Source organism: Pimephales promelas, chromosome 5 (assembly GCF_988280905.1).
Source record: "Pimephales promelas chromosome 5, fPimPro1.hap1.1, whole genome shotgun sequence".
In the NCBI taxonomy this organism is placed as follows: Eukaryota; Metazoa; Chordata; class Actinopteri; order Cypriniformes; family Leuciscidae; genus Pimephales; species Pimephales promelas.
In genome coordinates this window covers 12427571-12446170 of record NC_142773.1, presented here as the reverse complement: position 1 = coordinate 12446170, position 18600 = coordinate 12427571, and the positions used below count along the sequence as shown (strand labels likewise).

The following is an 18600-nucleotide window of genomic DNA, read 5'->3' as shown; positions in this document are numbered from 1 at the left end:
CTACGCCATGATTCAGTGGTTTTCAGGCACAAACCCTCTTAATCAGGGCATAATATCAAGAGGTATGTGTTTTTTCAGGTCGACCAAAGGAAGTAAAAATTAATTATTTTGGAGGTATATATGTTTCAATAGGGCTTACATCAACATTTCAGTAACTGCAAAATTTAGTCTTCCTCTGAAAATACGCTGCAAACAAAAAACGTGTTCGACTGACTATAGGCATTATCAGTTTATTAATTTTACACATTACAAATACATCACTTTTGTTTTATTCTTTAATACAAATCGACGCTATGATCAGGAAGCCAATAATTCTCACATTGCAATAAACATTTAGCACCTTGGACAGCGGTCAAACGTGTGAACAATGGTTATGGAAATTCAAATAAAGAAAATGATTTCAAACTTTTCCCTGTCTTACACTGAGCATTCCTCACGAGATAAAAGTGACAGAGCAGATACAGAACAGCCGAGCTGCAGATGTTTTTATCCTTGTGACCTGGATGTGGTGTCCAGTAAACCTCAGAAGAGCAGACAGGCTCAGACGTCAGCTGAGAAGGAGGTACTAACATCAACACAGTACAGTTCCAACCGCATATGAGGATTGCAATCATCACCACACGGTGGAGCAAAGGGACGCCAAACTTTTTCCCACTTCCGAATCGATGAACCGAGCAACAAAGTTCAGCTCAATTGCAAAAAACAAAACAAAAAACTCGTCGTACACTTAAACTCTTCTGCAAATAATTATCCTCTCTCTGTGGATTGTATTCTGTTGTCAAAACGCAAGAGCACTATAAATGTTGCGCTTTCCCCCAGAAAACAAGGCAGTGACTTTTTGTTCAATGTGCACCCAGAACGGATTGCGATGATTGTGTCCAACTTAAGTGTGATCAGCTGCAGGAAGGCGAACAGCGCGCTGTGCCTCAGTGCAGTGGAGGGACATTTGGAGGCGTCCTCCTATAGCACTCTCAGTCCCACCGGCCACCTGCTCGTGGCGTTGAGCTTGGGCTTCATCGGCACTTTCGGATTCCTCAACAACCTCCTGGTTCTCGTGCTCTTCTGCCGTTACAAGGTGTTGCGGTCCCCCATAAACTTTCTGCTGGTGAATATTTGCTTGAGTGATCTCCTGGTGTGCGTTTTGGGCACGCCGTTCAGCTTCGCGGCGAGCACTCAAGGGCGATGGCTCATCGGCGACGGTGGATGTGTATGGTACGGCTTTGCCAACTCATTGTTAGGTGAGTGTTTTTGTCTACACGTAGTCTATGGTATCGTAACATTCTGTTATGTTTTACGTGCATGGAAGTTTGATTTCATCTGGCATTAATCATGATAAAACCTGGTAATCATAAACCCAAAGTGTCCAGCTTTTTTCTCCGTTTGAACGTTTAGTTTTATGAATAGGCATTACAAAACTTATATGACATCTTCGTGTTGCTCACATTCAGTTCTAAAGTTCTTAGAAATTGTAATCATCTTTCGTTTTTTCGCACTACATTTTTGTGCTATTCAAAACATGTGTAGTCTACCATTTTCAACAAATATCTTGATTTAATGCTTTTTAAAATGCAAATACTTAATTTAAATAAATATTTGTTATTGGAATACACGTGCATGTGCACCACTTAATCGATATTTCAAGGGGACACAATCTTCTCAGACAGCCAAGTTACAGTAAGCTTGTTAAAACTTGCCTGTCATACAAATGTGAAGATATGCTGTTTTTTCCCCTTTGGTTTTCATCACGTGACAACCAAATTAATTTCACCATGTTGGCTAGATTATGCTGACTCTTTATTTGGGAATATATTTCAATATTTTAAATCAAAACTGTGTTAAAGCTTTATTTTTTAAAAATAAATAATCAAAGAGTATGCCAGCTCATAAACATTACATTAGCTAAGTTGAGTTTCCAATGTTTTATGGGGACATTCAATAGACATAATGATTTCTTATACTGTACAAACTGTCCCTTATCCCCCCAACCCCCATAAACACACCAGTTTCAAGACAGAGGTGTAGTTTATAGCTGCAGATGCATCTGAAGGTGATGACATATTGGTTCTTTCTGAAGGCAGTGAACTGCATGTCAGAGTAAATACAGTATCTCAGACTGATAAATGACTGTTAAAACATTTTTCAAGAATTTGTTGTCCTCCTTTATCACAAGTGAACTTAAATTAGACATGAAGTGTTTAATGTTTTTCAGTTTAAAGAATGCATGTTATTGTTTCACCATGTTTAACTGACGTCATTTGAGTAGCATGCTAACTTGCATTAGTTAGATTGTCTGAAAACCACGAGAAGAGAGAAGGGAAATGTGATAAAGTGAGAGAAGGCTGAAGAATACCCAGTAGAGTCAAACGTTGCCTTTATGGGATTTTAAGTAGTGTTGCGGACATTTATTTTATTTATTTTTTTTGTCACTAAAGTGAGAGAAAAAGGCTAGAGTCCAAGAGCAGAGACCAGGGACAGCATGAGCACTTTGGGTTTAATCACTATCAGCACCTCTGTGAGCTTTGAAATGCTAATGAATACTAATGACAAAAAATAAATAAATAATAATAATATATATATATATATATATATATATATATATATATATATATGAAGAGTTCAGATGCAAAAGCCTCTAAATGCCATTTGAAATTTTCTTCTTTAATGATGATTTTTGTCAAGCTTGTATATTTAAGTTCAGTGATTTCACTTAAATGGCAATGATAATTACCTATTAATTGTTATTTAAGTGAAACTACTGAACTTAAATATACAAGTTCGACAAAAATCATCATTAAAGAAGAAAATTTCAAATGGCATTTAGAGGCTTTTGCATCTGAACTCTTCATATATATTCTGATATTCAAAAAGGTAATGTATTTAATACCTTTAAGTGAATTAAATGTATTTCGGAATAGAGAAATACATTTCTTTGTTAATCTACAAAACTGCAGAATGTCTTGGAAATTATTGTGTCTTCTAATCCTGGCAGTCATCACTGTGTTCTCAGGAGTCAGATGACTATAAAGATAAAAACATTGATGTTGATATTGATACAGATATTGTCATCTGTCGTTCAGTCGGGAACACCACACTCTGTGAGACTGCAGCAATAATAGTGTCATCAGGCAGCCCCTGCAATTGTAATATAGCTTATAGATATATTGCTAAACACCAGATAAACTATAGTAAGTAAAGCATTACAATGCTTTAGGTACTGTACATCCTTTGCTTCGCATCCTCGGGGATGTATAAATCATATTTGTTCTTTTTTTTTACCATGTTAGAACCTCAGGACTACACTTTACCTTGTTTTACAGTATCTGATGTCTAGTCAACTCAAATCACTTTTATTTATATGGTGCTTTATGCAATACAGATAGTCTATAAGCATATTCACAGAAATAAACAAGAACATAACATTATTAATGTTCTTCAGTCATGAAATGAATTCATCTATAAGCACTGCATTAGTTCAGTTCAATTTAATTCAGCGTTGATTTAGTGTAGTTTAATAACAGTATGAATGTAAATTAGATATGAATCAAACTCTGTTCAACTATAAAGCAGATAATAGTGTGATTATTCAGCTCAAGTCAGTAAGTGTTAATTCGGTTTAGTTCAATACATCAAATTATGAAAGAAGCTTACAGTAATTCAATTATAATCAGCTCTACAGAAGTTTAATAGTGTCATTATTCAGCACAAGTCAGTTCAGTGTTTATTAAATTCAGGTCAATAACGGTGTCGATGTTGCAGAGTTAATCAATTATGAAACAAATTCAAAACTGCCATCCAGCTATTTTCACATCAAGTTTTGTTCTCATCCAAAAGTGTCAGTGAGTGCAGTAACATTTACAGTATTGCTGAATATATTAAATGTCTTTTAAACCCCAACTGAGTAAGCTAAAGCCAAGGAAACTACTCCATTAGGTGTGTTGTATAAGTAATGGAGAAAAAACACCCCTGGGAGACACCAGGTTCAGTCTGTTCTGGCCAAATAAAAGAACACAGTGTGATTCTGCATCACAAGTCAAACTATGTGCACTGGAATGATTAAAAAAAAAAAAAAAAAAAAATATATATATATATATATATATATATATATATATATATATATATATATATATATATATATATATATATATTCTTGTGCTTGAGGATCGGGATACGCCCCAGCAGAATTAGGTAAAAAAATGAAAAAGTCTAAAGAAGAATCACCATTGTTATAATTTCCAATAAGTCTCTTTTGAGCAGAGAATGTTATTTTTTGGGGGCATCAGGAAGCTGCCAGTGAATGCAACGGAGCAAGACAAATCACATTTGATTGCTTTGTTTGTGGAAAAATCAACTCTTGGCAGCTTAACATAGCCATAATATTAGATTTTGAATCCACTTCTCTCTGTTGCTTGAGATCTTATGCAATTTTTTCAGACGCTTACTTCATCTCCTCTGAGATGTTATGTGGACAATTTATCATTAAAGTAAGCTAAAAAAGAGGTCTCATATCTCATAAAATGTTTGTGACTGTTGGTTTTATTTGGATTCAATTCTGTCAGGAACACTATTGTCAAAGCTGTTTGACAAGTAGCATACAGTTTGAATTGTCGGTGTGGATTTGTTCTGGGCAAGATCTCCCTGCCCGTCCATGAAGCCTAGCGTGGATAAGAGCAGGGAGTGCAGCGATAACCCCCTCAGGGTAAACAGAACAGAACCAACATAAATGTATTGCGGATATCATTAATGTTCTCAATGGCAATAATTGAATGTAATAATAACATAAATAAAGATAAATGACAGTCTGATTCGAAGAGTAGTATCAGACGGCCAAGTCCTGACTGCATGGACAAGAAGAGGAGCTGGGGATGGAGGAGGGTAACTGGCTCCTGAGCAACACGATAAAGCTGCTGATAATACTGAGTGGACCTTATATAGGGATGCTGTGATAGTTAAAGTCAGCTGACCTGCCAGTGCCAGAACTAACGCTACACTTGACTTTGAAGACTCAAAAAGTAATTTCATACTGCAGGGCTGTGTTCTTAAAGGGATACTCCACTTTTTTGGAAATAGGCTCAGTATGTATATATACTGATCATGATGAATATATGATATAATTTGTTTGTTTTAAATGGGTCTAAATATGATTGGAATTAAGGGTTATTTGACAACATTAATAAACAGTATTTTCTAATTAAACCTAGGGCTGTCGCGGTTATGGCATTTCCCTTGCGGTAATGTTGAGTGGCTCAATAGCACGATATGCGGTATTACCGCCATTTATTTATTTATTTATTTAATTTACAAGTATTTGTTGCTATATAAATAAAGTTTATGATGTGGACAAAAACGAGGTCATTTAACCAATAACCGAAACTAAACAGCATCTATATGCGCATTGAAAGCATGATTGAAAGGCTTTCACTCAGCGCGCATATTGTTATGACAACGGACTTTGAACCGTTCATTCAACGAACACGTTCAAAGAAGCTTATTCGTAACTTAAAAGAGATGTAATGAAACAAGATGTTAATTATTTTTAACTTTGGGTTCCACTTTTCAAGGCTCAGCTGATCAGCAATGCGTCGCATGGGTAACGCGGAAGCTGATGCTTACCCGGTGATATTATTTTCCGCGGCTTCTTTGCGCTGTGGGATGCTGACCAGTGCTGCTGCTGACGCGCATTTGTGGAAAATACCCGTGACGTGAAGGTTAAAATGATGATACGACAAATATTTCGCTTTCCTTTGACACGGCAACCTTTTCACGACTTCAAAGACAGACGCAGGTAATCGCACGCGCTCTGCAGATCTCTCTCATTCACTGTCTGTGTGAAGCCTCTGAAGGCTACACACCAAGATAAACAGTCTTGTTGTTATCATTATGAACTTGTTTAACATTCAATACACATGCATGAAGTTCTAAACAAGAAGAAGCCTTATTAAAAAAAAAAAAAAACGTGAATATCGCGGTTGCTGCGGTTACGTGCAATCCTCTGCGGTTGACTTGTCTTGCAATATTACGGTTATCGCGACAGCCCTAATTAAACCACTTAACATTTAAAACTAGAATTTAATATCTGTCAATTTCTGAGACATAAATGTGAAGTTGAGTTTATGTATATAATGGAAAAATAAAAACGTTTTCTTCCATAATTTTTTGGCTATGACAATTTCCAATATTCACTCCTTTCCTTCTTTGATTTCTTCTCCAAGAAACTGGCAGTATCCAATAATTTGCATTTGGAGTGGCATGCACTGTTCTTCTAGTGACGATTCTTCTAAAGGCACACTTCCACTTGTGATTGCTGAAGTCTCACTATAGCTTTGTTTTTCTGTAAGGTATATCACTTGTCTTGTGCGACATGACATATTGCTACTGAAACAAATATGAGTTGTTTGCTCATAAAGCTCCTTCTCTCTGTCCCTCTCTCAATATGTATGTACAGTATACAAAGATTTGGATTGTTCTAAAACAGTTCTAGAAAAGTCTAGAAAGTTCTAAACGGTTCTTACTTATAATCAGTAAGGTTGGTTACATGTTTTTAGGGCCCGAGCACTAACAGTGCGAGGACTCTATTGAAACTGTTAGGATTATTATTTTTTTTTATTTTATTTTTTTTCTGCAAAGTAAGTGCCATTTTCGGGGCCGCAACATGCTCAAAAACTCACCAAATTTGGCACGCATGTCAGGACTGGTGAAAAATTTCGTATTTTGTGGGTTCCGCGGATGGGCAGGGAAAAATGGCTCGCTAGCGCCACCTAGAAAATTGGAAAAAATTAGCCCCTCGTCCACGTTCAACCTACATGCACGAAATTTGGTGGGGACGTGTATCATATCAAGACGCACAAAAAAGCCTCAAGAACCCATACCCTAAACTCGACAGGAGGTCCGCCATTTTGAATTTGGCGGCCATTTTTGGACGATTTACAGACTCCGTACTTTAACGAACTCCTCCTAGGGATTTAGTCGGATCGACTTAAAATTTATGCTGTGCCTTCTAAAGGCATTGACGATGTAAAGTTGTGCTATCTGCGCGTTTTCGTCGATTGGTGTGACCGTGGCGTCGATGATTCGCCATGAAACAGGAAGTTGTAGTAACTTGGCTGTAAATGCTCAGATCTGCACGAAATTTTACACATTTGACAAGAGTCCCGCCCTGAACAAATCTACATGCCGATATTCACCCACAGTCATAGCACCATCTGCTGGCAACAGGAAGTGACCTTTAATGAAGCAGCCCCCGCCGCTTGTTTGACCGACATGTACGAAATTTCTGTGGTGCATCTACCATGACCAGACGCACAAAAAAGCCTCTAGAACCCATACCCTAAACTCGACAGGAAGTCCGCCATTTTGAATTTGGCCACCCATTTGGGAAGATTTACACACTCCGTACTTTAACGAACTCCTCCTAGGGATTTAGTCGGATCAACTTCAAATTTCTACTGTACCTTCTAAAGGCATTGACGATGTAAAGTTGTGCTATCTGCGCGTTTTCGTCGATGGGTGTGTCCGTGGCGTCGATGATTCGCCATAAAACAGGAAGTTGTAGTAACTTGGCTGTAAATGCCCAGATCCGCACGAAATTTAACACGTTTGACAAGAGTCCCGCCCTGAACAAATCTACATGCCGACATTCACCCACAGTCATAGCGCCACCTCCTGGCAACAGGAAGTGACCTTTAACGAAGCAGCGTAGCAAATGCACATCCGCACTGGCTGAGCTGCAGAAAATGCAACACGGCTGCCTCAGACCCCGGCGTGCTACAGGTGCGAGGGCCCGCCCATCGCTGCTTGCAGCTTTAATTTCAAATTTTTTTCTCTATGGTGACCTTTTAACTTTTCGAATGTTAATTGATTTATGATACAGGAAACCTTTAACAAGAAAGTCACACAAGTTTGGAAAGGCTAAGTAAGGTGTCACATGCCAACCGCTTTTCACAATACAGATTGCATCAAAGCAGCTTCACAGTATAAATGAACCATATAGTCAGACCAATGCATCTTGAGTCTTGAGACATAAAGACCAAGCTGTTATATAGATTCTCAGTGATCGACTATTTGGTTCTCATGACATGGTCTAGTGGTTTAGTTAATGGATCAGCAATCGGGCTGTTGAAGGATTAGATTTCGGGTGAGCTCCACTACGGTCATGACCTTGAGTTTATGTATTATGCTCGCCCTATCACACCATCACACAGAGATTTAATTGTTTTACAGTCCCTGGTCTGCATTTCTTGACCTGGAAATCAAAGTGTTTCACTTTAACAGGTGCACTAGGCTATTTACCTTGATTACTTTATTAATTTTAGTGTCTTTAAAAAAATGAAATACATAAGTGACTGTGCGTTGCTCCAAATCAAATTAAACTAACTCTAACTACCTTTACCTGACAAACGTAAAAAGGTTCACCCAATTACATTAGTTTAATTTGAATAAATAATTCAATTTCTGTCATCTTTTAATAGACCTCATATCGCTCCAAACCCATAAGACTTTCATTCCTCTCAGACCACGAACAAATTATAGTTCTAATATATTTTTAATCTCTCTTCATTTTGTTTCATCCTGTTACACTTATTCAGGTGCATTTGTTCTTAGTTTTGTTTCCATTAGTCACATGTGTTCCCTTGTTTGAGTTTCCCACCACTCATCAGTTCCTATGGACACTAATTATCATCACTGCTGTTCGTCATTTAGGTTATAACCATTGCTGCGTCCCAATTCGCTTACTTATACTACGCCCTAAAAGTATGTACTCTTTGTGAGGAAAAAGTACATACTTTTGAGTGTGTAGCAAAAGAGTAGGCAAGCTTTGGGACATACTATCACGTCATCTTTAACGGACAGCTCTGTCGCGTGCTGCGTGCATCCTGTCACTGTAAACTGCCCTGTCAATCTTGTCACATTTAAAATCCTCCATTCTATCTCATTTTATTTCCTACCGTTTCGGAGAGCACGTTCATCTGCCAGTTGTGGGTCTTTCATGCTCTCCTCGTGTTTGCAATTTGAATATAATGATGCATTTAAAACGTAATGGCTAAACGTGTCTTTACAAAAGTTCACAATGCTGCTGCAAATGCAATATAATGTGGACAACATTGAATAAATTCATTTTCGTCAGGTTAGATACTGATAATTAATCACTCAAAGCTCTTTATCTAAACCTCTCTACACAACTGCGGTGACTCGTGCGTCCTCCGTATCGACTACGTGTCTGTAGTTTTTTAACACTTTTTACTCGTGTTTGTAGTTCTAACAGAATCCTCGTCCAACGCGCAATGGTTTGTGGGCAATATCAGCCGTTAGAGTGTGCATGGATTTACACTTCGGATTCTGACCGGAAAAAGTAGACCATCCGGGTATCTTTGAAACACTCATTTCAACATACTACGATTTGGGACGTACTAATTCTATTTTCGAATACTATTTAGGACGGATAGTATGCGAATTGGGACGCAGCACATGTCTATTTAAGTTCCTCACCTCCACTAAGTGTTTGTCTGGTCTCATTTGCATTAGTGTATGTATTACCTGTAGGACTGTTATTAAAGGAGCTGTATGTAAGATTGTGGCCAAAACTGGTACTGCAATCAGTTTCAAAATACTGTAGAGCAGTGTATCCCCTACCCCTCCCCCCTGACTCAAGGTTGCCAGATAGGCTGCAAGATCCAACATTTTTTATCCCACACGTGTGTATCTGCAGCTGTGGTAACTAGAGCAGAACTGGCAACCCGAATGCTGCAACACTACTGACTTCGTGATTGGTAGATCGGTGGAGGGTGGAGCATCAGACCAAAACACAACATGACAGTTGAGGGCTGCAACTTCACTTTTTAAATGACAATATCTTGGCCGGACTGCTGTTGTCAGTGATATAAGTATTTGAAATGAACATGATTTCTTAATGTCTAGTGACATATCAGGACCATTTTATGATTATTTGACCCACTGATCTTTAATAGGCCTGTAGGTTGAGTGGATCCCACACCCTTGAATTATGAGGAGCTAAGTTTGTAGTCTCTGTCATTTCTATCAAATATGACTTGCTTATTATGACACAAAATGAAGATTTTTACGTCATAATAAGCAGGAAGTAAAACACTTAAATCCTTATTTCTCCCATCTCAGGAGAAAATAAGGGAAAAACCATGACCATTTAAAAATATGACTGAGTTTCTAAAGATATAAAGCTTAATGTAAATGGGTGAATTGTCCCTTTAAGTGATGTATTAATAACCTGTGATTCTGGCGACTATGTGATTCTTGTGCTTTTAGATTTAACTGCTGCATTTGACACAATAGATTAGGGCTGGGTATTGTTAGGTATTTCACAATTCGATTCGATTTCAATTCAATTCAATATTGACTTATTAGCTTCGATATCGATTCAATAATAAGTAAATACACAAGTAATTAAGTGCCTGAGTATATTTTTAAGTAATGTGCGCAGTTTTGCCAATGTTCAAGAACAAATTGACCCCAGCATGTTTGTTTCCTGTCATGGTTTATTCAGCAGAATACAAATTTACAATATTGTATGTGTTGAATTCAAACAGAACTGTGACGAGCACTGTACAGTGCTTTAACAACACCTCTAAAGTGCAAGTAACTAAGTAGTAGAAAGTATATTTCTTTCTTCCAATACATTCAAGTTATAAAAGAAATGTAAACAGAAGCACAAAATGTGCATACTCAAAAAAGTGCAATATTATATTCTAATTATAATTTTGTAAACAATAACACTTAATAGCTGATCACACAGGCCAATTCTAAGGGGAAAAAAAAAATACTAACCTTTTTCCCTCTCAGAAGTTTATATCTCATAGACTTTATATCATGCATTTCTGACTTTATATCACGCAATTCTGACTTTATATCATGCATTTCTGACTTTATATCATGCATTTCTGACTTTATATCACGCAATTCTGACTTTATATCACACATTTCTGACTTTATATCATGCATTTCTGACTTTATAACACCCAATTGCGACTTTATATCACGCAATTGTGACTTTATATCTCGCATTTCTGACTTTATAACACCCAATTGCGACTTTATATCACGCAATTGTGACTTTATATCTCGCAATTCTGACTTTATATCTTGCAATTCTGAGAAATAAAGTCAGAATTGCGAGAGGTAAACTCCCAATTGTGAGGAAAAAAAAAAGTCAGAATTGTGAGATAAAAAGTCGCAATTACCTTTTTTATTTTCCATTCTCTGGCGGAAACAAGCTTCCATAGTTCCCGGCTTACAGTGGAATCCAAAATGAGCCCAAACGTCGGCTTTTAATGTTGGCGGTGCAGTCTTGAATCAGGCTTGAACGGAGTGCAGCTGCTGTCCGTCATCGCGCTATGGGCTCTATGCACGGCGTTATTTCCGGTGAAGCATTAGGGATGCTCGATAACTTCCGCCGATCATAGAGTCCAATGCAATACCGAGAATTTATATTGAATTTTATACTCCATGGTTATACTAATGAAACGTTAGTCACAAAAACAGATAAAACAGACAACCCTCGTTGTGTTTATGCTTCTTTTTAAAATTATATTAAATAAACATAACTATATATAAAATTACATCTAAACGTATGTACGTTTCGTTTCAAAGACGGGAGGACAGTAAATATTGAAGACTCTGCCATAATCCCGTTTTCTCCGGTTTTCCTCCGCTTTAATCTACACAACCGGAAATGGACGAGCATCCTTACGTCAAATGCGGAACTTATGCGTGCATATAGCCCATTTTGCTAAGGGCTAAAGCGCGACTTGTACAACGCTGAACGCTCTCACTAGAGTGTAGCCCACAGCGCCGCCACTGGCCTGGATGGCTGAATCGATTCATAGGATTTGATGAATCGATATTGAATTGAGAAGCAAAAAATTGCAATGCATTGATGAATCGATATTTTTACCCAGCCCTACAATAGATACGTATTAATAATAATAATAATAATACATTTTATTTGTAATGCACCTTACATTTAGAGCAAATCTCAAAGTGCTACAGTTTAAGAATAAAAAAGCATAAAAATCATAAAAGCCAAAAGTTAAAAGTCAAAAGTTCTGCTAAAAAGAAAAGTTTTTAGTCCTTTTTTAAAAGTCTCAATAGTTTGAGGTGCCCTCAGATGATCAGGGAGGGCATTCCAGATCCGAGGAGCGGCAGAGCAGAAAGCCCGATCACCCATGGTGCTGAGCTTAGTCTTGGGGAGGAGTAGACGGTTTGTCGTTGATGAACGGAGGGATCGTGTTGTTGTTAGAGGTGTGAGTAGTTCTTTCAGATATGGGGGGGCGTTTCCATAGATGCACTGGTGGGTAAGAAGGGAGACTTTATATTCAATCCTAGCGGAGACAGGAAGCCAGTGAAGTGAATGGAGGATGGGTGTGATGTGGTCGTATTTTCGCACTCTCAGCAGGATCCTTGCAGCACTATTTTGAACATACTGTAGTCTCTGCAGGCTTTTGTTTGGGATCCCGATGAAAAGTGCATTACAATAGTCCAGTCTGGAGGAGACAAATGCGTGGACCAGTTTTTCGGCATCAGCTAGGGTGAGTGTGGAACGTAGTTTTGCGATATTTCTGAGATGGTAGAAAGAAATCTTGCAGACGTTTTTGATATGTGATTCGAATGTGAGTTGTGGGTCAAATTTTACACCAAGATTGGTGACAGTTGTGGAGAGGGGAATGTCATGACCAGAGATAGTAATGTCAGTTATGGGGGAGGACTGGATTTGATGTGGAGTGCCAACAAGAATTGCCTCTGTTTTGGAGCTGTTTAACTGGAGGAAGTTGTGTTTCATCCACACCTTTATCTCCTCCAAACAGGCGGTAAGTGTTGCAGATGGAAGTGATGTCGATGAGTTGGCAGTGGTGTTTGTTTCCGTTTTCAAATACAGTTGTGTATCATCCGCATAGCAGTGAAATGAGACTCCATAACGGCTGATGACGTGACCAAGAGGAATGATGTAAGTGATGAAGAGGATAGGGCCAAGAACTGACCCCTGGGGGACCCCGCAGGTGACTGTGTGTTGCCGGGACCTAGCACTTCCAAGTGAAATGTACTCTGTTCTGTTAGTGAGGTATGATTTAAACCAGTTAAGAGCAGTGTCAGTAATTCCAGTGGTTTGGTGTAGACGATTTAGGAGTATGCCATGGTCAACTGTATCAAAAGCTGCCGACAGGTCGAGTAGTATGAGGAGTGATGGTGAACCCGCATCAGCTGTCATTCGTAGGTCGTTTGTGACTCTTACCAGGGCTGTTTCCGTGCTATGGGCATGGCGGAAACCAGACTGGAATATTTCGAAAAGATTGTTGTGTTTAAGATGTTCATTTAGATGGGCGGCAACAGCCTTTTCCAGTACTTTGGAGAGGAATGGGAGATTGGAAATGGGCCTGTAATTTGCAAAAACATCTGGATCGAGAAGTGGTCTGATCATGGCGGTTTTTAGGACAGGTGGAACTCTGCCGGACCGGAGGGAGTCATTTATCACAGTGGTGATAAGAGGGCTTAGGACAGATATGTTTATTTTCAGTAGAGATGCTGGAAAAGGATCGAGGGAACAGGTGGTAGATTTCATCCTTTTGATTATCTTCTCAACCTCTTGCTGTGTGATTTCTGGGAAGCAGTGCAGGGGCTCGGGGAGTGTTGAGGATCCAGGAAAGGTAGAATGAATTGAGTCTATTTTTGTTTTGAAAAAGTCCAGAAAATCATTACAGTGTTCTTCTGTAGTTTCTATAAGTGAGGGGGTTTGTGGTTTGAGCAGATGATTTATGGTAGAGAAAAGTTGTTTGGAATTTCCGGGACTATTCTTGATGACGTTTGAGTAGAAATGAGACCGTGCCTTTGTAAGTGACTTTGAGTAGACCTTTTGGTGTTCCCTAAAAGCAAGCTTGTGCACAGAGAGACCTGTGGCTTTTTTTTGGTATTACCTGATTGGATAGTGCACAGGCATTACCAATGCAGTGCATTGGACTGGTGTATATCTTATTTTACTAACAGAAGCTTCTCCGTGAAGATTGGAGAATATACCTCTATAAGGCTGTGTTATTGTTAAGTAGAGGAAGTGGCTGAAGCAAGGAGGAAGCAGAATCCAAATGCAGCTTACTTTATTTAAACAAACTCAAATTTATACAAAGACTTGGAAACAGGACTCAGGAACAGCACAACCAACTTCACTGTAACAACGGCAAGAACTCACAAGGACTGAACTAAAATACAAGGGCAAACAAGCTAAACAAGATAACAAGGGGGCGTGTCTAATCTGAAACACCTGGGGAGATGAATAAACACAAAAGGGAACCGCTAAACATGAAAATACGTGAACACAGACTTACATCACAACAGTTATGGTGTGGGGTTCCTCAAGGGTCTATTTTGGCTCCCATTCTCTTTTCTATATAGATGCTTCTACTAGGTTTTATTATTAGAAAACACAGGTTGTCATTCCATTTTTACATGAATGACACTCAAATTTATCTGCCCTTAAAACGCTCGTCAAATAGTCTGGAAACTCTTATTGCCTGTTTGATTGAAGTAAAGACCTGGTTGTCTTCAAACCTTCTGAATTTTAATTAGAGCAAAACGGAAATTATTTTATTTGAGTAGACCCTCCGACTCCTCCACCCTTCCTGAAGCAGATTTTGGTGGTCTGTCTTCTTGTGTGAAGCCATGGGTGAGAAATTTGGGTGTAGTATTTAATGAATCTTTGAAATTTGAGAGACAAATAAATTTAGTAGTGAAATCCTGCTTTTTTTCAGCCAAGACTACTATACATAAAATTAAAAAAAATAAAAAGTAATACATGCATTTCTTTTTTCAAGGCTCATCTTCAATGGCACAATTAGTACAAAATGCGGCAGCTAGGCTTTGACGGGTGCAAAAAATAAAATAAAATAAAAAACAGAATCATATCAAACAAATTCTACATTCCTTACACTGGTTGCCAGTTTGTTATAGACTGGAAACTTATAGTCAGTATTTAAAGATTTGTACACGAAGTACCAAGAAAATAGTCTGATTTTCTTACTGAAAATCAGTAAGAGGTAAAGTTGAATCTCAGAGACTTGAATTGATTCCCTTGACAAGTAAGTGCTTGGGCTCTGTGGTGCTCTCAAAACACCAGTGGAAGACCGAAAACAGGAACTTGGGAATTTTAAATGTCATACAGTTTTGTAATTCATAGAGTGGCACATAAATTACACACTTCAAGCTTTAAGTACTGACCTGTGGATTGCTACAAGCTATAAAGAACCAAAGCCTTACTTATCAGGCAACTCAACTGCACTCTTGCCAAAATACTTTTTGATCTGCGTTTTATCAGTCAGTGCCGGTCTTGAATTAATATTAAGACATTAATATTAAGACACGAGTTCTGCTCTTCTAAATGTCTTAAATGTCTGCTGAAAAATACTTAAAATTGAACTTAATGTGCAGCAGTCTGTTGGTAATGGAATGTCACATTCGACTATTTAAACCTAGATCAAATTATAACATTATTGAAATATCTTTTTTTCTCTCTCTCTAGGCATTGTGTCACTTATCTCCCTGGCAGTGCTATCATATGAACGCTACTTCACAATGATGGGCTCCACAGAAGCTGATGCCACCAACTACAGGAAGGTGGCCTGTGGGGTGGTGATGTCCTGGGTTTACTCTTTAATCTGGACTCTGCCCCCTCTATTTGGTTGGAGCCGCTATGGCCCAGAAGGCCCTGGAACCACCTGCTCTGTAGACTGGACAACCAAGACCGCCAATAACATTTCTTACATCATCTGCCTCTTCATTTTTTGCCTGATTATCCCCTTCCTGGTCATTATTTTCTGCTATGGTAAGCTGCTGCATGCCATTAAACAGGTGAGTGAGACTCTCCACTGTCATTGTTTTTTTAATCAGTTTTTCTGCTAAACTTGTATGCATTTGTCCTTAGGATTTCAGTATTTGATTAAGGTTAGGTTGTTTGTTATTTAGCAGCTGCTTATAGTCCACCTGGGGTTATGTTCCTTGTGGAAGGGCACAATGCTGGTAGGGGATCTCAATAACTTTCCAGTTGTGGATGCCAGCCAAGACCCCTAAAGGAAAAGTTTACCCCAAAATCTTCTTGCTCAACATATCTTTTTGCATCAATCAAGCTATGAAAAACACAACACCATAAAAGCACCATAAAAGTGGTCCATATGACGTATCACAGTGGTTGAATTGCTTTGGATTTTTTTTTTTTTGCATCAGTACTCAACAATGTCTCCAAAATGGATTAAAAAAAATGGTGCAAATGGCTTTAGTTGTTGCAAGTCTTGTAACCAGTTTCGTAAAAGTGTGCCAGTTTGATGTCAAATGGAAACATTTTAAAAGATACAGCAGATGGGAAGATTAAATACCTTTCTGTTTTTCATTTTTTCATTGAAAGTTTTTTCATGGTTTCAGTTTACTTGGAATATTGGTTTCCACTAAAGCTACTTTCTGCCATAAATTTATATATATATATATATATATATATATATATATATATATATATATATACAGTATATATATATATATATGTGTGTGTGTGTGTATATATATATATATATATATATATATATATATATATATATATATATATATATATATATATATATATATGCTTATAATATTAAGCATATATGCATAATCTCATTTGGTTGCCTTTATTTATGATTTCACTGGAATGAAAATCACTCTGAAGAAATTATATGCAAATTGTGTGCGTACCGATCACTGGCCCACAGAGGGAAAGATAATAGTGTGACACATGGATTTTAACTGCTGGTAAAAGTAGTAAAACAACTTATTATAAATTAATGCATTCGCCTTTTTCAGCAAACATGAAGCGTGGATTTAGAGTGCATTAAGGGAACTGAGCTTTGGCATTTTTCAGACCTGAGGCAGTCTTGCGCATTTACTTCCCGATGCTTGCATGCGCTCTCAAGTGGCCAAGACCCCAAGTGTGGGTATTGAGACAGGACCTATTAGAAGCTTCCAGACAGGTGTGTTGGAGAAGGTTGAAGTTGAACTCCACAGGAAGCTTGTCTTCCAACAGCAGGAATAGACCCTGATAAAACAAATGTCACAATGAAATCATTGACACCCAAGTGGAAATCCCAGGTCAAAATGCTTCACTTTACAAGTTTCAAGTTCAAGTTTACTTTAGTTATATAGCACATTTAACACAGTCGCAGACTGACCAAAGTGGTTCACAACAAAAGAAACAAAGGAAGAAAAAGAATAACATATAATTACATAAAAATAAAGATAAAAATCAAGTGAGCACAGTCCACTCTCAAGCAGGCAGTGACTGTTCCGTCAGATTTCCAGAGAACAAATAAACAATCCTAAAATGCCTAATATGCCAGAGAAAACAAATGGGTTTTTAAAAGATCGATCGACCGATTACTGAGAAGGCACGGTCACCTCTGCATTTAAGTCTCGAATGTGGAATTAGAAGAAGATTCTGATCTCCAGATCTTAAGCTTCTAGAGGGGATATACTGATGCAGCAGGTCAGAAAGGTAGCTAGGTGCTTGAGAGTGCAAGGATTTAAAAACAAACAGAAGAATTTTAAAATGAATTCTAAATTGCACTGGCAGCCAATGCAGGGTCTTTAATAGTGGAGTGACGTGATCCCTTTTCTTCTTTTTCAAAAGAAATCTTGAGGCAGCATTTTGCACTAACTGGAGACGGGCAATTTGGGCCTTAGAAATGCCACAGTATAACGAATTGCAGTAGTCTAGACGGGACGTAATAAACGCATGCACTGCCATTTCCAAGGTCTTATCATCAAGGAAATGTTTAATTTTTGAAAGTAGACGGAGCTGATGAAAACTGGACCCAATTACTGAAGAAATTTGTTTATCGAATTTTAAAGAGTCATCCAGGATAACATCCAGATTCCGTGCCTGCGAGGACCTAAAAGCCGATAGTGGCCCCAGATCAAGGTTAAATGTAGTCGAATTTTCAGAAGGGCCAAAAACAATTACTTCAGTTTTATCATTATTTTAGGATAAATTTTTTTGAGATAACCAGGATTTAACCTCATCTAGACCAGTGGTTCTCAAACTTTTTCAGGAGGAGGCCCCCTTGTGTAGGGTGAATCCTTTTGTGGCCCCCCAAAAGAAAACTCATAACGAAAACATCCTCAAACGTACAATTTTACTTACAAATTTTAGATTGTACCAAAAACAAATGAATTTGTACAATGCTGGAACAACAGTTCTGTTTTTAGCTTTATGTCTTTGAATATACAAAATTAGTTAAATTGTACATTTCATTAAATATAACAATTTTTTTATAAAAAATGGTTTTGACAGTTAACAGTAATATTGTCTGAAAAGTGCAACAAAAGTATTGAATACTGAACATTTGTGATGTTCATAGTAAAAGATGAACACTGAAAAATTAATTTGCTGATTGTAAAAAAGTGCATTAAACTTCTTACATTTTAAGGTAGTAAATGACATGGCTCAAGTTTGGTTTGAAAATTTGAACAGCAATCTGTTTTTTTAGCAAGAAACAAAAAAAAATTCTACTCTACTTAAAGAAATACTTTTTCAATATAGAAGACATACAATTTTATACAAGTTTT

At 37.8% G+C, this 18600-nt stretch overlaps 1 protein-coding gene across 1 annotated transcript in view; it reads left to right on the top strand.

The window, feature by feature from the left end:
* The first annotated feature begins 618 nt into the window (after positions 1–618).
* tmtopsa (teleost multiple tissue opsin a) overlaps positions 619–18600 on the top strand; it is a 119626-nt gene continuing 101644 nt past the window's right edge. Inside the window, exons 1-2 of the mRNA XM_039649658.2 lie at positions 619–1238; positions 15530–15858. Of these exons, the coding sequence (XP_039505592.2) occupies positions 869–1238; positions 15530–15858 (699 nt within the window). The 5' untranslated portion in view covers positions 619–868. The remainder of the gene's footprint in view (positions 1239–15529; positions 15859–18600) is intronic.